The 20,162-nt window shown below is 40.7% G+C and overlaps 2 protein-coding genes across 3 annotated transcripts in view; one reads left to right on the top strand and one right to left on the bottom strand.

Moving 5' to 3' along the window:
- The window catches only part of MSH3 (mutS homolog 3), a 177,829-nt gene that overhangs the window by 125,507 nt on the left and 32,160 nt on the right, over window positions 1–20,162 (bottom strand). The window contains exons 1-4 of one of the 2 annotated variants that reach the window (XM_070412255.1): window positions 7,366–7,660; window positions 5,979–6,099; window positions 3,535–3,755; window positions 208–423 (exon numbers count right to left, since the gene is read on the bottom strand). In XM_070412255.1, the coding sequence (XP_070268356.1) occupies window positions 208–423; window positions 3,535–3,755; window positions 5,979–6,099; window positions 7,366–7,572 (765 nt within the window). In that variant the 5' untranslated portion in view covers window positions 7,573–7,660. Of the gene's footprint in view, window positions 1–207; window positions 424–3,534; window positions 3,756–5,978; window positions 6,100–7,365; window positions 7,661–20,162 lie in introns of those variants that run through there. The other variant, XM_070412256.1, reaches the window with a different exon arrangement.
- On the top strand, window positions 7,398–18,980 carry DHFR (dihydrofolate reductase). Its single transcript, XM_070412261.1, has 6 exons — window positions 7,398–7,904; window positions 8,222–8,271; window positions 10,686–10,791; window positions 11,878–12,004; window positions 14,413–14,528; window positions 18,786–18,980. The coding sequence occupies exons 1-6, from the start codon at window positions 7,741–7,743 to the stop codon at window positions 18,862–18,864; spliced, it is 642 nt and encodes a 213-aa protein (XP_070268362.1). The 5' UTR covers window positions 7,398–7,740; the 3' UTR covers window positions 18,865–18,980.

Genomic DNA, 20,162 nt, shown 5'->3' with positions numbered 1-20,162 from the left:
CAACAGGAACTCCTCACCTCCTCCCCCACAAGTCAGCACTCACCAAGTCTGTTTGTGTTTATTTTTTTAGTTTTTACTTTAAATGACAGCATTTTAAAGGGTAATTACATTCACATCTTTTTAAGTTTAAAAAATGAAACAAAAAATTGGAAAATATTTAAGGCTGAACAAGAAAAACATGAAACAGTGTTTGAAAAAACAACTTACCTCTGCATCTTCCCCAAAGAATCTATACTTATATCCACATTCCACACACAAAATTGCATCTTTCTGCTGCTGCTTTATTTCTAAGTACTGTAATTCTAATGGCGTATAGATGCTTTTGGTTCTTTTGTTAGGTGGTTTAGAATCAGAAATTTTCTGTAAGTTTTCGTAACTCCCATGTGATGATCCAAAATGACTAAGATCAGAAAGTGTCTTGTCCTGGCAACAAAGAGAGTTTTATCGTTTCAAAAGTACTAACCATAACATCAGTTCCCAGAGAGAGAGAATGCAAATTGGACACAAAGCTAACAATTGGTGAATCTGAGGAGTACACAGTATATTAAGGCAAATTTTTGTGTAGGTTTAAAATTTTTTCAAAGTAAAAGACCCAAAAAATATGAGCCAAACTAAACTACTGTGTAATTATTAATGCACTTTTGAAAGTCTAAACATTCTAATGTTTTGTATACTTCTATTTACATTTAATTTCATTAATCCTATTGTAATTAATGTTTTCCTTTTCATTATTTATTCCAGGTGTGTAAGGCATAGTCAGCAGGCATGAATCTGCCTCTCTCTAGCAGAATCACTTTCAACAGGCATGTGAGCAGCTAAAGTTGCAATATTCTACATTTCCAAGCACAGTCTAAAAGATAGTATAGCCCATAAATAATCCCAAAAAGAACCATGACTAGAACTTTTAGAAAAGTAGTGTTGTAATTTTAAGATTTTATTTTTTTATCAAATTTATTGGGGTGATAGTACTTTAGAGATTTTAGAGCTTCTCCACATTTTTAACAAGGAAAGAGGTCCATGTGTAATTTAATGATACAGTTAATTTATTACTAGTATTCTTCATGAAATAAAAAAATAAAGAACTTTTGACCCTAGCTGGTTTGGCTCAGTAAATAGAGCATCAGCCTGTGAAGTGAAGGGTCCCGTGTTCGATTCCCGTCAAGGGCATATGCCCAAGTTGTGGGCTCGATCCCCGAGTAGGGGGTGTGCAGGAGGCAGCCAATCGGTGATTCTCTCTCAGCACTGATGTTTCTATCTCTCTCCCTCTCCCTTCCTGTCTGAAATCAATAAAAATATATTTTAAAAAATAAAGAACTTTTGGAAAGCATAAACTACAAGGTTACATTTTCAACATTAGTATTCCTGTATCTATGCTTTCCTGTATGAAAAACATAATTAATTGCAATTCATAGCTTAGAGCAAATTCCTTGCTTATGAGACAAATTTGTAGGATAAATCCAACTTCTAATTAATTGTCACTGTGTCACTGCCAACATCTAAAAAAACTTACCAACTACCCCTGGAATTTAAACTATGACCTAAAAACTAGGGACCAACAGGGGAAGTAAAGAGATAAAGAGAAATGCCCTATATGGCTCAAAGAGGGGAACTCCAGTCCAAGAGAAAACCCAGAAACATGTACTTAGCATTTGCTAAATGTTTAGAAATTCAGCTTGGCTGGGACAGCAGGTACAGATGCAATTTATCTGAAAGTGTAGCCCAGCAAACTTCTAAAGATCAGCAATAACACAACAGTTAGCTCTGGAGAGGTGTGCCAAGAGAAAAGTGGGTCAACCTATCAGACTGGACAATGTATCTGCTTTTAATTTTGATGGGGATTTTCTACTTCATTTTCATGATTTTTATGTAAACTTTAAGAATACTACATATTGAAAATCTGGGGGGGGAAGAGGGAGCCTTACTATAAAGTCCTTATTCATATATGGAACGAGAATAGGTATCCAGGAAAAAGGTTCATGTATGTATAAGTCAACCTGCATACTTGAGTATTAAGCAACATTTTTTTTCACCACTTGAGGAAAAATACTTCTCAGATATATTGTACACTTCCATATTCCCAGAGATGGCATTCTGAACTCAATTTAACTTCATCTTGACAATTCAGAGTGATCAGATTAATAAGATGGAAATTTCGGGACCTATCAACAATTATGGGGTTGCTGACCCCACACTAAGGGGCTCAGACCACTGGGCATTTAAGTTCATTCAGCAGCTTTTTTCCACTTCTCTTTACCCGTCTATGCCATCAAATACTCAGCTATTACTTGTAATAATACCCATATACTGCTTCTAGGGGTCCCTTCTAACTGGTGTCTTCTAATTTTCTATGAATCAAAAATGCCAAGTTGGTCATTCTATGCATAAAGCTATAGTAGATAGGCTCTTGTGAAGTCCTAGAGCAAATCCTCCAATTAATAAATTGTGAGCTTCAATAGACAAATTTTTTTTTACCTCTCTCTATATTTTTTATTTTATTTTATTGTTGACAGTATGACAAATGTCTCCCATTTTCCCCTCCTTTATGCCTCTTCCCACTTCCCCCCTCCCCGCAGCCTGTACCCTCCCCGCCCCAGGTCCGCATCCCATTGTTCATGTCCATGGGCTATGCATATAAGTTTATAAGTTCTTTGATTTATGGTCTCTATATTTTGTGACTACCACACTCTGGTTAACTGCTTTAAGTATTAAAAGAAATTAAAAATAAGAACAAAACACCTCGTTTTCCCTGATGATCTAAGATAAGTCAATGGATTTTAGCTTGATATTTTTCTGAGGAAAGAATCTATTGATTTCATTAGATTTAAATCACTCAAATAAATGTAAAGACTACTTCTCTAATTCAGTCGTTCTCAACCATGACTACACATTAAAATGAGAGCTTTTAAACAATACCCATGCTCAATTCTTATTGCAAACCAATATATAATTTTAAGAAAAAGTTCTTGCTATCATTATTTTTTTAAGTTCTCCAGGGATTCTAATTTAAAGGTGGGCTGAAAACTACTATTCTGAATTGCAGAATTCCATGATGGAGCAAGAGTTAAATTCCCAGATTTTGCAAGGATGAAAAACATTAATAAGTTATAAAACAGAAGGACCCATATTCAGTTGGTTTACCTTTGAAAACCTCAAAACATCAATCTAAGTTGCCCATCATGACTGTCCAGGCTAATCATGAAAACTATAAGGAGGACTGTAAGAAACTGGGCTTGTACTAGCAACAAAGAATCCCCTAAGTCAGTGAACAGCTCCAGATCCAGGCGTCATACAACAGAATCGCTTGAGGCTTTTGCTTTATTTTGTTTTAATACAAACCAATTCATTCCTCCTTAATACACAGTAAATTATAATCTCTAGGGATTTCAAAATCAAAAAAAGTAAGAGTTCCTTCAATTAATTCAAGTGATCAGCCAAGTTTGGGAACCATGCTCTGAGTGGACCCACAGAACCTAAAGACACTTCAGAACCTACTATTCTGGGTATTGGATATTCATGGATATAACTATTACATACCTTTTGACTAGTTTGAGATTTGGAATCTTCAGAAGAAGCGGCATTCTTTGCACGCAGAAGACTGATATCGTCAAAATCAGTACATTTTGGTAGAACTGCAAATCTCTCCTGCAGAGGCTCCCTCTGGACTCTATTTTGAGGAGTAGCGGAATCGCAGCAGAATTCTTTCAATTTTTCCAGAGACTTTAAAACAATCCTGGTCCTCAGACATTTCCTTGGCTCTTAGTTAACAAATCAGAAGAAAATATAACAATAGTATTTTGTCTCGTGTCAATTCATAACCAGCATAGAATTTGTAAGAGGGAGTTTCGTATTAAGCAATGACTCTTGCTATGATATTGATAAGGAAATAAAGAAACTTGGGTTCAGGGTAAAGATGGCAACATATATCTAATTTCTTTTTTAATATATTTTATTGATTTTTTACAGAGAGGAAGGGAGAGAGATAGAGAGTTAGAAACATCGATGAAAGAGAAACATCGATCAGCCGCCTCCTGCACATCTCCTACTGGGGATGTGCCCGCAACCCAGGTACATGCCCTTGACCGGAATCTTTCAGTCCACAGGCCGACGCTCTATCCACTGAGCCAAACTTGTTTCGGCTAATTTCTAATTTCACTTGGTCCTAAAAACCCACTAGAAACTACAGGGTTTTGCTTTAAAAAAACAAAACACAAAAAACTTATATGCCTATAAGTACAGATAAAAAAGGAGAGATGAGACTTGCAAATGAAATATCTGAAGCTAAAATGAAAAAAAATGAATGAGCAATAACCTATTTAGCATACCTGAAAGCTAAAGCCTAAATGGGTAGTGAAGAAAACCAAGAACCAGTCCTATATTTACAACATAAAATGCTTAAAAGGTTCAGGAATTAGGGCACCAGTAGCTCTGAAAATGGAATGAAGGGAGGTTCTACCATAAAATAAAGAGGGCTGGTTCCAAGTAATTTGATCCCTAGACACCCTTAGCCTACTCTAAGTTCACGGACAGCTGTCCTTCCTCCACATCAACAGAGGATTACAGAATTCTCTGGAAAAGGTAAATCAGGCCCAGTTGAGATGCAGTACTGTGCCTAAGACAAAAGAATACTAATGGAAATACAAACTTACTGTATGCTAAGAAACACTAATGGAAATACAGTCTGACTATATGATGAGAAACACAACCTCTTCTGAGAGCCACTTCGCAGAACAAAGCTCTCCCCTAGGCGGAAGCTGGGAGACTGGACTGGGAACTCTGACCAGCTCAACGGAAAGACCTAAAGATACTGACACCAGGAGTGCACAAGGAAACCAGATCACCACTCCAGACACACCTGCTTTCCTGCCTCCACAGCTTTGCTCATGCTATTCTTTCTCCCTGGTAAGCCCTGGCCCCCGGTTTCACATGTCATAATTGTACTCTTTCATCAAGAGCCATCTCAAAGCTACCTTTCCCATGAAACACTCTGCTAATTCCCCAGCTTAAAGATCATTTTCTTTCTCTATGTTCCTGTAACAGATCATATCTCTCTATAGCACTTATCACAGTCTGCCAATTAGCAGTTACTCCAGAAGCAATCAATCCATAAAAGAAGGGAAACTGATTATTTGCTGTACATTTACTGGTTATTTGCTATATAACAGAAAACATTATTTTACCCTTTACAGCAATACTACTTAGGTAGCTGCTATTATATAGAAGGAAACTGGGGCTGCATTTATCATCTCTTACCTTCCCTTTTAAAGCAAAAACACTCTGAAGGCAAGAGTTGTGTTTTGCTCATTTCTAAAAGTTTAAAACTTTTCATATTTCTATTTAAACCTCTTTTCAGATGTATACTTTATCTTATCTCCTATTAATCTCATGGCTAGAAAAATGTCTATTTCAATCCCTCCAATTGTATATATTCATCCTATTTACTATTACTCTCTCCGTTTCAAAATATACACTTGAATCAATCTTCAACACTGTAAGTTTGTATATTATACAAGGGCTTCCTTCCTAAGGATATAAAAAAAAATTTCCCCGATGGAGGCAGGGTGCAAATCTTACAAAAGAAGGAATATCTAAAACTGACATGTTAAAAAACTTGAGGTGATGGGGATATAAAGTACAGCATGTGGTATGTAGTCAACAATACTGTGATAACTAAATGGTGCCAAGTGGGTACTAGACTTATCAGGAGGAATCACTTCATAAATTATATAAATGTCTAACCACTACGCTGTACACATGAAACTAACATAAAATAATACTGAATGTCAACTGTAATTAAAAAAAAAAAAAAAAAAGCTTAAGATGAAGTAGCCAGCGACTCTTCTGGCTGGTGGATGCTCCTCTTTTCTTCCCATTATTTATTTGGCAAAACTCTCCAAATCACCTCCTCTGCCCTCTGGATAATGCAAGAATATCAGAGCCATGACTGGTGAGAATGAAAAAATCATTGCGACAGAACTCACCAGGGTTCCCAGACGTCACTGAATCACTTTGTCCTTTGTTGTCTTGGACTTTCTTTGCTTTCTTCTTAACAGGCCCATCATCTTCTAATGGTCTCTTTGTACTTCTGTCAATGTCTGCAACCTATATCAGGAAAGTTAGAAAATGATCTCAAACACTATGTATGCAAAATAATTTAAACCTTACTTTTGAATGACAGTAAGGTCCTTGCCATCCTTCCTTCCTACAATCACCTACTTGGACTTCTGAAAAGACCTATGGGTGAATGTTTTTACCATCATCAAAGACAAAGTGGAGACTGACCGGTCATGAGCCTCAGCTTCTCAAGTCCTGTTAGAATTAGAACCAAGGCTGCCACCTTTACTCGGTCAGCCTTCACCTATTTCAAATTATATAACTTGAATTACTCTACTTACACATGTTAAATAAAATACCTTTAAGAGAAAAACTATTTAGTAAATGTGAAATTAGATAGACAATAAAAGAACAGTATCACTTTTGAAATGTTAATTATAATTTATATTTTATGTTCGCCACTGAAGATGCCACAAGATTGTGAACATTTGTTGGCAGGAAGCCTGTCAAAAACTTAAGTCCTTCATCAGATACCCTCTAAATGGTGGGTATAAAATAAAATCTTGGTGAATTCATAAAAATGTAGACTACTGTCAAAAAAAAAAAACTAAAACAGCAGAGAACCAATCACTCTATGGAAAAAAATATAAATTAAGGAAACAAGATTTTGAAGCAGCCAAGCTGTCACCCTCATTAAAACTTAGAAGGTGGCTGAAAGCCAATCTGCAATCCCCTTCAACACCCTCAGTTTGAGAAATACTGTATCAGGGACCCCAGTGAGAGCTCACCCTTAGGCATTCCCCGGAGGGGCAGTGTCCCTGGTAAAAAACAAACAAACAAACCCCACTACTACTTATTTCAGTCCGTTGAAGGGAGGCACCTAACAAAACCCGAATAAATAAGATAAATAAAACTCCTCTTAACATTCAATCCAGGGACAAAATTGGGGGGGGGGGGGGGGGTGGATGTAGGTTAAAAGATGTATCCTTGGCCCAGAGGCCCCCGCCCTCATCAGAATGGGAGTCAGGAGACCTGAGTTCCTGTCTCTGGTCGGCCAGTAAGAATCTGTGTGAGCTTGGCCTCAAGTCTATTTTCCCAGTGGAAACTACAATCTTTGAACTACACTCAGGATGGAGGCTGGCCAGGCTTTTCCCCTCCTCACCTGCCCGATCCGCCCCTTTCTCTTGTGGCACCTTCAACTCCCTAATTCTCGCGCACGGGCCCCGCCTCCTCCCGCTCCACCCACAAGCCCCGCCCCGCCCCCTAGTCCCGCCCCCTCCCCGATGAGCCCGCCCAATCCTGGGCCACACCCACCACGTGTGGCCGCGACCGACGCTGGGAAGTGGACGCTGGAGGCGCTGCGGCGTCTGCGTCAGGTTCGCCCTCCTCCACGGCACCGGTGGGGGAGGAGGTGGATTTCAGGCTCCCCCTGGACTGGAAGAATCTGCTCAGAACCGCTTGCCTTGCAGGGGCTGGGCCAGCGGCAGCCGCGCCGCCCCCAGGTGGCTTTCGGCGCGACATCGCGGCGCAGAGACTGACAAACTGGGGCACGGCCGAGCCGGCGCGCGACCCCGCGGCCCTGTTCCGGGACGTCGGCGGGACCGAGCACGGCGCGCCCCCGCCTTGCGCCGGGGCGGGGGCGGACCGGGGGCGTGGCCTCGCGTGCGCCAATGGGACCGAGGGGGCGGGATGGCCCCAATTTGGCGCCAAGCTCAGTTCAAAGTCCCTGTGTCGCTAGCAAGCTCCAAGGCTTTTGGTGCCGCCGCCATGGTTCCTACTCTCAACTGCATCGCCGCGGTGTCCCAGAACATGGGCATCGGCAAGAACGGAGACCTGCCTTGGCCCCCGCTCAGGTACCTGCCGGGCCGGAGGTGGTTGGTGTGCAAGCTGCCCTAGATCGAGGCACCTGGACGGGGTGGCGCTGGGGTTGGACTTGCGACCCAAGCTGCCGGGGGCTGGGCCAGGCCTTCCTTCCGCGCCAGGAGCCGGGAAGCCAAGTTACTGGTTTCCGTCCCGCTCCCGCCGCCCCGCGAGGCGTTTTCCCCGCGGCGCTCTGCCCGGAGCAACGTCCAGTCCTGGAGACCCCCGTTCCTCGCACTTTTTGTCGGGGTGGTAGAGCTGGAGCCTACGGAAAAACGTTCTGAGTCCGCTGTGTTTCTTTAACTTGTAGGAATGAATTCAAGTATTTCCAAAGAATGACCACAACCTCTTCAGCAAAAGGTAACGGGATTTTTAAGTGATCGAGATTCCCCAAGGGTCTTTTTTTACCTGTGCAAATTTTACTTAAAAGTAGTTTATCATGTTAAGCAGGACCTTCTGTCTTACCATTGATCTGTATGCAATTCCCAATGTTTATTAAACTTTTTAAAAAATAAACGTTCTTTGAAGTTTTATGTGGGTTGCATACAATTGAAGTGTTGCACAGATTGGCAGCTAGATAGAGGTTCGCTCTGGAGACCAGAGGGGGCCTTTGAAATACCCGCCTGGCGCGGTAAGGCCTGGACTAAGGCGGTGCCTGCTGGGGTCCAACCCCAGCAGGTCCAGGGGTTCCCCAAAGGTGTGGACGGAGTCGGCGAAGAAGGAATGACACGAAGACAGCCGTCAGTTGATCAGCAGCCTAGTCAGGACCTCTAGCCAGGATCTCCAGCCAAGTTCTGGTTAGGATCTGATCAGGATCTGATGTTTATTGTCTTGTTACATCTGTATTTATACCAGTCGATTTTAATCCTGTCAATTTCTATTGCAAAAGTTAGGGCGTTTCTTATCTCCATTCCAGGGAGTAAAGATTATGTAGTTTAAGCGTGATTGTTTGTAGTTAAAGTGATTAACTACCCACCTGGCACTTAGTTAAGAGGTTGCATCCCCTCCCTAACCTCAGGGAAAAATCCCCACCTGGGGAAACAACCTTTCTCGGAGAGGTGACCTTGGTTAAAACACATGGCACTAAGGAGAGCAAACATATTAAGAACAATATGCTATATATGCCAGGTCCCTTGAAACATATGCTGTGCAGATGTTTCTTTCCTGCAGCGACTGTGTCAGGCTGCAAGGATGGACCGGCTTCCCGCAGGTGGCGAGGGTAAAAGTCCAAAGAACGTTGGTTACATGATACTCGATCTGGAGATGAAGAAGTTAAAGGTGATGCCAGGAAGGCATCAAGGATGAACTCTCTGGTTTTCAGTTTGAGTCTGGGTGATAGGAAGAATAGGGTGCAATTGTAACTCTATTGAGGTGCTTGTAGGATATTCAGGCGCAGGGTACTAGGTGAATTGAGACATTAAAGAGAAGAGGATAATGAAAGAAAAGAATATGGGGTTAGGGGATACACATTTAAAACCTAAGGTGAATATTTGGTCATAGGAGGAGGAATAGCAGAGTAAGCAGGGAAATAGAAAGGAGCAGGTGCAGCATAACTTGAGCAGAACAGATACAAGTTCTTGGACTTGGCACTTAGGTCACTGATGGAGACAAAATGGCAAGAGCTTGAAGCCAAAAAATTGAAATGAACCACCCTCTAGAATCCTAAATAGTCTGACCCTCCATGGTGTGGCTCAGGTGGTTGGGCTTGTCCCATGCACCTAAAGGTTGCTGGTTAGACGCAGATCTAGGCACATGCCCCAGTTGTGGGCTTGAACCCTGGTGGGGGGGCAAGGGGGTGCAGCAGGCAGCCAGTCGATGTTTCTTTCCCGCTCCCTTCTTCTCTCTCTAAAAATAAATTTAAAATCTTTAAATTAAAAAAAAAAATCCTAAGTAGTCTGGAAATAGGAAACAAAATATGGAAAAATGCCTAGCCTTACTACTTGTAGTTTATAAATATTAGTGGTTTTTTAAAAATCAAGCTAGTTCAGGAATCATAAATGTATATATTCCTTTGATCCAGAGATCTGACTCACAAGGCTTTTTCTCCTAAATAATTCTACCAGAAATGGAAGCTCTGTATATAAATTTTTTTTTTTTAAGGAAAGAGGCACAAATTGGAAGTACTTTATTTTATTATTGCAAAATATGTTGACAATATTTCAGATATTTCCCATTTTCTCCCCCTTTACCTCTCTCCACCCAACCCCTACCCACCCTCCACCCACCCCCAGGTCTTCCAAATTGAAAGTATTTTAGCTAATTGAATGGAATATTAAGCAGTTATCTTTAAAAGTATGACTATTGTAAATCTACAAGGTACACAAACATGAGTACTATTGTATTAAAAGTACAGTTGAACAGTACTTTTTAGATGTCAAACATTGTTCAAAGTCTTCAGTCCCCACAATCCTAGAAGTAGGAACAAGTATGTTATCTCCATTTTGTAGATAAGGACAGTAAGGTACAGAAGATTAACAAGACTTGCTTAGTAGATAACAGAATCTTTGCTTTTCACTACTATATTATACATGACTGCAATTGATTAAAACTATATTGCATATAAATTGGATAAAGCCAAAGGGGAAAATAATTACTATATTTAGATAATGGGCGATAAATGATAAATTTTGGTAAGGCTGTTAAAATTTTTAATTTTTGTAAAGCAGTTCCATTAGATGTCAATATGATAATTATATATACATACATACAAATATATAAATATATTTACACATATATACTCCCAAAATATATCTCTTCTCTCTGTGATTTTACAGGTAAACAGAATTTGGTGATTATGGGTAGGAAGACCTGGTTCTCCATTCCCAAGAAGAATCGGCCTTTAAAGGACAGGATTAATTTAGTTCTCAGTAGAGAACTCAAGTAAGTACTACAACATAAATTCAGCACGAGAAAACCATGTCCCATTTCTTATGCTGAGGTCAGTATATGACAAAATAAAACACTATGAATGTAGCTATTGATGAAGCTGCTTAATACTACATAGGTGATTACAGAAAATGAATAAGCAGTTACAACTTATTCTGCTGCCTAAGTGGGTGATTTCCTCACCTTAAAAAGTTGCATTAAATCTCACTATGATAACAGAATTGCAAGTTTCCTTGAACCATTTCTCATTCAATTTAGAAGGGTCAAATATCAGTTATATAATGTAAATTAATAAATCTTTTCAGTTGCACAAAGAATCAAAATACATGTTTTTTGTACAGCCAGTTGTCCTCTGCTATGAATTTTTCTGCCCTCCAGGCTAATAGAGTTAGTTCCTATTGCCTGGAAATGAACAGGAAGGGTGGTGGGGGGGAGGGGGTTAATAGCATTAAAACTACCTATGAAATCAACTCCAGTGCTTTTGCCTTCACCATAGCTTCCATGTCATTTAAAGTTGTGGCTTTAAAAAGAATGCTATACAGCCACATTTGGAAAACAGAATGGCACTTTTTCAAAAGGTTAAACATAGAGTTATATGACACAGCAATTCTACTCCTGGTATATACCCAGGAGAAATGAAAATATATGACCACACAAAAACTTGTACACAAATGTTCATAGCAGCATCATTCATAACATCTAAAAATTGGAAGCATCCCAAATATTCATCAAAGATAAACAAAATATGCTATATCCATACAATGGAATATTCATTGTCCTATATAATAAAAGGCTAATATGTAAATTGTCCCCTTGACCTGGAGTTTGACCAGGGGTCGGGGCCAGCCATCCCTCCATAGACAACTACTGTTCTGATTTTTTTCCACCATAAATATCTCAAGATATCGGAAGTATTTTCTTTTGATTCACTGTGGACTAGACATACACAAATGTGGGTTAAATTATTGGTCATAGGCCATACTGCTGTTAACTGTTTATAATTATTGTTTCCCATACAGATTATTTAACTAGTATGAATGGCTTTTGTAGAAATTATATGTAATTCTTTCTCAACCTCAGGGAACCTCCAGAAGGAGCTCATTTTCTTGCCAAAAGTCTGGATGATGCCTTAAAACTTATTGAGGAACCAGAATTAACAAATAAAGTGGATATGGTTTGGATAGTAGGAGGCAGTTCCGTTTATAAGGTAAGTAAAGTTATCTATAAACACAAAGAATTTTTCCACTCTACTTTCTTTCAGCTTTCCTGCCATATGTACTTTTTAAGTCTTGAGCAAAGAAGTACATTTTCCCTGCTGTAAGTTAGACACGTTGTCAATTTGACTTCTTGTTACTGTTGTGCAAACTAAATATAAAAGTAAGTTTTTAAGTCTTTGCTAGTTTATCTCCAATTCAACATAGATAATGTTTCCAATTTAAAAAACATTCTAAATTCTTCCCTTAGCATCGTACTGGACTGCACTGTTTTCTGTTCCCTGGATGTGCACGGATACACTGAGTTAGCCCTGTTTCTTGGAGGATTAATGTCTCTTACTGAGACAGTGATGGGCTCTCAGTGGATGTACACTGACCAGTATATGAATTTGTTAAAAGCAGAAAACTTTGCCTCAAAAATTTTCATATAATGTGAGGGTATGCAAAACATTATTTTATGTCATAGGTAGGTAAAAGAAAATATTCATTCTTCTTGGCAGGAAATGACTTACAGCTTTCAAAAATTTTGAGGAAAATAAAAGGAATTTTTCTACACTTTTAAAACACTCAATGCCCTAACCGGTTTGGCTCAATGGATAGAGCGTCGGCCTGTGGACTGAAGGGTCCCAGGTTCGATTCCGGTCAAGGGCATGTACCTTGGTTGCAGGCACATCCCCAGTTGGGGGTTTGCAGGAGGCAACTGATGTTTCTCTCTCATTGATGTTTCTAAATCTCTATCCCTCTCCCTTCCTCTCTGAAAAAAAAAATCGATAAAATATATTTTTGAAAAGTAAATAAAAATAAAACACTCAAGAAAGATTAATATTTATGGGAAGGAAAAAAATCAGCTCCTACCCTTTGGGGGCTTGTGGTAATATGTGCACTGAAATTATTTGAGAAAGAAGAGGTATACCAGGATCTTAGATGGGATTACAAAAACTGTTTCTTAGGTTCCTTTTCTACAACCTTTTAAACAATATAAATACTTAAAATTAAATTCATTTATATAATTTGATATATCTATGTGTAGTAAATAATAAGGAAGTAGAACCTCCAGGTTATAATTCTGCATTATCCACCTACCTCGCATCACACTAGCTTGTAGAACATTTAGGCTTCTCTTCTTATTGGCCAAAGTGGGTCAATTAGCCTGTGTTTATAAATAAAGTTTCATTGGGACAAAGCCATAGCCATTGGTTTTAGTATTGTCTGAGGCTGCGTTTGCCTAAACGTAAGAGAAACCACATGGCCCACAAAGCCTAAAATATTTACTATCTGACCCTTTACAGAAAAGGTTTGCCAAACATCATAAACTTTGATACAGACTTTCAAAAGCTGCAGTGGTTAGTCCGGCTCAATTTTCCTAAATTTTGGTACAGCAAGAATTGGTAGAATATCTACTTGTTTGGGTCAAGAGAATAAATGATATAATACTGTAAGCTGTAGTAAAGTAAAATTTGTTCTGTGCCCTTAATTGGAATTTTAAATATAACAAACACTTAAAATTATATTTATATATGTGTTTTTTTCTTTTTCAAGCCAGAGTTATTGCTTTCTTGGAGCTGCAGCTAGGACTCGTGACTTTTTATCAACAGTATTATAGGCGTTGGTTAGAAAAGTCATTAACAATATGAGGCCAAATACAATCATTAGCAACAAGAGACAGAATAAATTACCTGCTAGCATTGTAACTATCTCCTGGGGAAATGGAAACATTATTAAATTTTGTGTAAATGTACCAACTGTGCCCTTGATATTTTTATTAGGCAAAGTCTTGTGAAAGTGTACTATCTTATCTATTTACTAAAGGCCCAATGCACGAAGATTTGTGCAAGAATGGGCCTTCCTTCCCCTGGCTGCCTTTGCTCTGGCCCGGAGCCACCTTTCTGCCTTCCCATGCTGCTCAAAGGCCCAGAGTGGCTGGGGTGGCACCTGCATATGCAAATTAACACACCATATTTGTTGGTTTAATTTGCATACTCACTCCTGGTAGGTGTCAGGAAGGTATGGTCAATTTGCATCTTTCTCTTTTATTAGTGTAGATATATATAGGAAATTTTTTCTATAGCCAGTAACTAGACAATTCGGGGTTCTTAATTCCTAAGCAACCACCAAAGAAAAAAGACAAAACTGAATGATTAAATGAAAAAAGAGTTCATATAAGCAAACTAGAGGCCAGAATATATTTTAACTCACTCTAATTAGATATAATGATTAGTGCCATTCTCAACATAAATAAGACTACTGTGCAGGGCTCTAAAGTAAAGAATGGGATATTTAAATAGCATTCTTTCATACCTGGTACAAATTTGACTATATAATTAAAACACAAAAATCTTGAGTTCTGTTTCTTTTGACACAGATAATTAAGGAAATTGATGACTTTTGTTATATTTCAAAGGAAGCCATGAGCAAGCCCGGCCATCAACGACTCTTTGTGACAAGGATCATGCAGGAATTTGAAAGTGATACATTTTTCCCAGAAATTGATTTGGAGAAATATAAACTTCTCCCAGAGTAAGTAAAATGTTATATATTATTCTGAAGCACTTTTGGATTTACAGCTTAATCATTATAGGAAAGGTCCCAGCCAGCGTGGCTTAGTGGTTGACCTTTTACCTATGAGCCAGGTGGTCACGGTTCAATTCCTGGTCAGGGCACACGCCCAGGTCATGAGCTTGATCCCCAGTGTGAGGCATGCAAGAGGCAGCCAATCAGTGATTCTCTCTCATCAATGATCTTTCTATCTCTCCCTCTCCCTTCCTCTCTGAAATTAATAAAAAAAAAATGTGTGTGTTTTTTTTAAAGAATTATAGGAAAGAGTATGTCTCTCAGATTGAATTTGGGGTAGTAATTATAGGCAAATACTATAGAAAATTTTTGGAATTCTGCTTTAACAGACTTGGGAATGTTCAAGTTTTAATGATTTTACTGAAATCTAGAGTAGTCCTTAGTCCATTCTATGAGAATTGTATTCAGCATCAAACACTGTCCTGAGCATTGGGGAAAGAGTGTTTACCAAAACAGATGCTAGTCACTATTCTCCAGATTACATTTTTGTAGTAGAGAGTTAGAGTGGCGAATCCTATATAATAAAGAGCTAATATGCAAATGGTTGTCACGCATCTTTGACACCTCTATTATAGAGAAAGGGCAAGTAGCAATATTAAAATATTTCCTCCAATTAATTCCCTTTTAATGTGCACGAATTTCATGTACCAGGCTACTAGTAATAGATTAAACATCAGGAGTTGCTGTGTGGAGAACTGAAGTACTGTGAAGTGATCAATACTGTGTAGTCTGAGAAGTCCTCTGAATAGTGATGTCTACACCAGCGGTTCTCAACCTGTGGGTTGCGACCCCTTTGGCGGTCGAATGACCCTTTCACAGGGGTCGCCTAAGACCATCCTGCATATCAGATATTTACATTACGATTCATAACAGTAGCAACATTACAGTTATGAAGTATCAACGAAAATAATTTTATGGTTGGGTCACAACATGAGGAACTGTATTTAAAGGGCCAGAAGGTTGAGAATCACTGGTCTACACTGTTATCTGGGAAATTGGGGTATGCGTTTCCCCACTGGGGGCTGTAGGTGGGGCCCCTACAATATCTCAAGGAAAAGAATTTTCCAAGACTCGCATGGGAAGATGAATGATTTTTATTTGCGTGGAATTACATCCCTGCATTTCCAAAGCCCCATTCCAGTCATGGAAGAAGTGTAGCTGGGGTTTCAGTAGAGCTAGAAGAAAACCAGTGTCCAGAGTTTCTGTTCCATGTTGCATCAGGGTCCATTTCAACATCAGGCTAGTTGCAGTCCATTAGTCCACTGTGTGTGGGGGGTCGGCCATGTGGGCGAATGCCAGGGAGCAGGAGCAAGAGAGCCCTGCAAGCCAGGAGCCAAGAGTAACAGGCCAAGGGAAACCAGGAGAGCAAACTCATTTGTTTAGAGCAGCGGTTCTCAACCTGTGGGTCGCGACCCCTTTGGGGGATGAACGGCCCTTTCACAGGGGTCGCCTAAGACCATCGGAAAACACATATATAATTACATATTGTTTACAGTAGCAAAATTATAGTTATGAAGTAGTAACGAAAATAATTTTATGGTTGGGGGTCACCACAACATGAAGAACTGTATTAAAGGGTCGCAGCATTAGGAAGAGAACCACTGGTTTAAAGGATTAAATACCCCAATTTCTCGCCCTTGAGATGGCCACGCCCATTCTGGCCAATGACCTGTTCCCAGGCTAGACTGACAGGCACCTTCCCAAGGACACCCCAACTTTATTGCGCATGCATCTATTCTCCCTGTGCTGTCCCTTCCCCCAGCTATTTTCAAGGAATAGACCAGTGGCTCCCTGGGGAGTGTAAAGCTTTAGGTTCCTGGTGGAGCTGCCTAAATGACATGCCTATAATATTTGGCCTTCCCTTTGCTCTTTCCTGTAATTAATAACGAGGTTAGTTACAACAGTTTTATTACTAGGATCTAAATGACAAGCCAGCCATGCTTAGAGCAGGAAAGAGCATTCCAGGAACCAGAAATAGCCAGTGCAGAGACCCAATGATGGGAACAAGCTTGGCATGTCCCCTGAGCCTTGAAAGCCACTGAGGGCATTGTGAGCAAGGGGAAGACCCAAAGGGATCAGACCAAATGCAGGGTAGTAGGTTCTGAATTGAGTGATGTTGTTCTAGCTGTTTAAGGAGAGTGGGCTAGAGGGAAGTAAAGCTGGGAAACCAGTTAGTTGCAGTAGTTCAGATGAAAGATGAAGGGACTTAGATAGCAGTGGTGGAGATGGAAAGAAGAGATTACACTTGCTTTACCGTGTAGTAGTGATTTTAGCATGAAACTGCCTGATTGTGAAAACTTGTAGCATTTTAGTTTAAAAGAACTTTTCAGCTTTAAGATTAATTATATCAACTCTTACATTAAGTCTGTGGTCTGGTATAGTGTAAGGAACGGGTCCAAGTTCATTCTTTTGTAAGTGGCTATCCAGTTGTCCTGGCACTGTTTGTTGAAAAGACTACTTACTCTTTCCCCCATTAAATTGTTTTGACACCCTTATCAAAAATCAGTGGACCATTGCCCTGGCCAGTGTGGCTCAGTTGGTTGAGCATTGTCCTGTGCACCAAAAAGGTCACCAGTGTGATTCCCTGTCAGGGCACATGCCTGGATTGTGGGCTTAATAAATAGTAGGGGCATGCAGGAGGCATCCAATAGATGTTGCACTCTTATACCTAGGTTTCTTCCTCTCTCTCTCTCTCTCTCTCTCTCTCTCTCAAAAATCAATAAACTGTTCTTTTAAAAATTTGTTTTTAATTGATACATTATTTAATTATATATATACTAGAGGCCCGGTGCACAAAAATTTGTGCAATGGGTGGGGAGGGTCCCCCAGCCCGGCCTGTGCCCTCTCACAGTCTGGGACCCCTCGGGAGATAACGACCTGCTGGCTTAGGCCTGCTCCCGGGTGGCAGAGGACAGGCCCAATCCCTAAGTGCAGCCCCTGGTCAGGCTCAGAGCAGGGCCGACTGGGGAGTTGGGGCGCCACCCCGTCATGCACAGAGCAGGGTGGATCGGGAGGTTGCAATGCCACCCTCAGTCACGCTCAGGGTAGACTGATTGGGGGGGTGGGGCACCGCCCCCTGTTATACTCAAGGCAGGGTCAATGGGGAGGTTGCGGTGCCACCCCCTGTCATGCACAGAGCAGGGCCTATCAGGGGGTTGGGGCGCTGCCCCCTGTCACTCACAGAGCAGGGCCAATCAGGGGGTTGGGGCGCTGCTCCCTGTCACTCACAGAGCAGGGCCGATCAGGGGGTTGGGGCACTGCCCCCTGTCACTCACAGAGCAGGGTCCATCAGGGGGGTTGGGGCGCTGCCCCCTGTCACTCACAGAGTAGGGCCGATAGGGGAGCTGGGCATCGCCCCCTGTCACACACAGAGCAGGGTGGATCAGGGGTTGGGGCGCTGCACCCTGTCACACTCAGGGCAGGGCCGATGGAGAGGTTATGGCTCTACCCTGTCACACACAGAGCAGGGCCCATGGGGGGGAGGGGGTTGGGGCGCCGCACCCTGTCACACACAGAGCAGGGCAATCGGGGGATTGGGGAGCTCCCCCCTATCAGGCACAGAGCAGGGCTGATCAGGGGGTTTGGGCGCTGCCCCCTGTCACGCTGATCCCGGTGCCGGGAGCCTCGCTGCTCCGCTGATCTCGGTGCTGGGAGGCATATTACCCGTTTACTATATAGAATAGAGGCCTGGTGCACGGGTGGGGGCCGGCTGGTTTGCCCTGAAGGGTGTCCTGGATCAGGGTGGGGGTCCCCACTGGGGTGCCTGGCCAGGCTGGCTGAGGGGCTGAGGGCTGTTTTCCCGCTGGCAGTTGACTAAAAGCTCCCAACCGCTCCTTGTTTTCTTTTTCTTTTTTTTATTCTGGGCCAGCTTTAGCTCTGAGGCCTCGCTGCTGAAAACATGGATACAATGTTGCGGTCCGGGGCTGACTGAAAGCCAGTTTTGTTTAGCTTCTTATTTGCAACATAGTAATAGTTGCTTAGAGTTGCAGTTGAGAGGCCAGCAAGTGAGGCGGGGAACGTTGGAGTCTGCAGTCCCTAGAGGAAGCAAGCCTCCCTGCTCACTTCAGTGCATGGCTGCCGGCCGCCATCTTGGCTGACAGTTAATTTGCATTAGGATACGCTGATTAGCCAATGGGAGGGGTAGCGGTTGTACGCCAATTACCATGTTTCTCTTTTATTAGTGTAGATATATTTCTTTTACAGGTACCCAGGTGTTCTTTCTGATGTCCAGGAGGAAAAAGGCATTAAGTACAAATTTGAAGTATATGAAAAGAATGAGTAATGTGAAGGTGTTGTCTGATTCATTTCAAGTTGTTCCTCATCCCCTCCAAACAATTATGTATTTAACATTAGAGAAAGATATTTCTGTTAATTAGATCTGTGGATAATTATTTCTAAGCAATGTACTTTTATTAATTAGTTTTCATCTCAACCACAACATTTGTGAACATCTGTTGCTGTAACTGTCTGAATCCTCAAGAAATTCTGAGGATTAGGTCCCTAGCACCTGCCTAGGGTAATATATGCCAAGAAACCACAATGGGAGAATCCCCTGGTAGCATTAGTTACCTATAAAGAAAGGAGCTAGCCAGATTTGTCCAAATGTCAGAAACGGATTGTAAACAGAAGAATTAGAACTTAGATATTAAAAGAGAAGTAGATCAATCAAAACAGGGACCAGAATTACTCTATGCATATCACACTTCTGAAAAAAGTCCTGTTCACTCAGAGAATCACTAAGTTGAGAACTACAGTATATTCCATAGGGATAGTAAGAAGCAGGTAGGAGACTACTTTTTTGATGATTAAAAGAAAAGGCCTGAGACCTTTAAAAACTCTGTTTGTAATCTTGGGTGAGATGCCATGGGATGTTACAATGATTGAATAAGAATAGGCTGCTCTTCGCACACAAAAGGTAATCTAATAACAAGCATATGGCTAAAATTAAAAGTTAAAAGAAACCAAAATTAGTAAGTTAGAAAATAAACTTCACATAATTAAAAAATTAAAACATGTTTTATCCCTCACGTTAATATTTGGATTTTTAGGTATCCAAAGAAATAGCATTTTTTGCCTTATAAATTGGCTCAAATTTTTTTAGGGTAAAAGTTAACGATATCAATTAAAATTCAAAATAACCTGGGTTTGGACACAGAACCTCTAGAAATTAATCCTGAAGAGATGGACCCAAGAGTATTTGTTGCACCATTTTTTAAAATTTGAAATTATGCTGTAACTGTTGACAGATAGTATCCGCAGTTGGGTGCATTATTTTTATGCATTAGGTATGTCTATTATGATTCAGTTTTTTGAACTATTATGTGCTTAGTTTCATGAAAAATTAATTAAGGTAATAAATTGAGCCCTTTACATTCAGCAGTAGAATTGGGATACAGAACATCAGGAATAAAAAGGAATTTCCTAAAAATCTTTCATAGAGGAAAAAAAAGAGATCACACAGAATAGAAATCAGTTCTGCATAAGACTTACAAACCACAAGAAAATAATGGAGCTCTCTGCAAGGAACATAATCAGAAAATTATTAGTATCCAGAATTTTTAGAACTCATATATTAATAAG

The sequence above is a fragment of the Myotis yumanensis genome, unplaced genomic scaffold, assembly GCF_028538775.1.
Source record: "Myotis yumanensis isolate MYYU_CA2020_CCGP unplaced genomic scaffold, mMyoYum1.0.hap1 SCAF_4, whole genome shotgun sequence".
NCBI lineage: Eukaryota > Metazoa > Chordata > Mammalia > Chiroptera > Vespertilionidae > Myotis > Myotis yumanensis.
The sequence above is the reverse complement of the archived record's forward strand: the minus strand, read 5'-3'. Positions and strand labels throughout refer to the sequence as shown.

Excerpts from the sequence above, each read along its gene's own strand:
- DHFR (XM_070412261.1), top strand. The coding sequence starts at position 7,741 with ATGGCCCCAATTTGGCGCCAAGCTCAGTTCAAAGTCCCTGTGTCGCTA. Across the intron at positions 7,905-8,221 it reads CTGCCTTGGCCCCCGCTCAG|GAATGAATTCAAGTATTTCC; the intron begins GTACCTGCCGGG and ends TTTAACTTGTAG. Across the intron at positions 10,792-11,877 it reads GTTCTCAGTAGAGAACTCAA|GGAACCTCCAGAAGGAGCTC; the intron begins GTAAGTACTACA and ends TCTCAACCTCAG.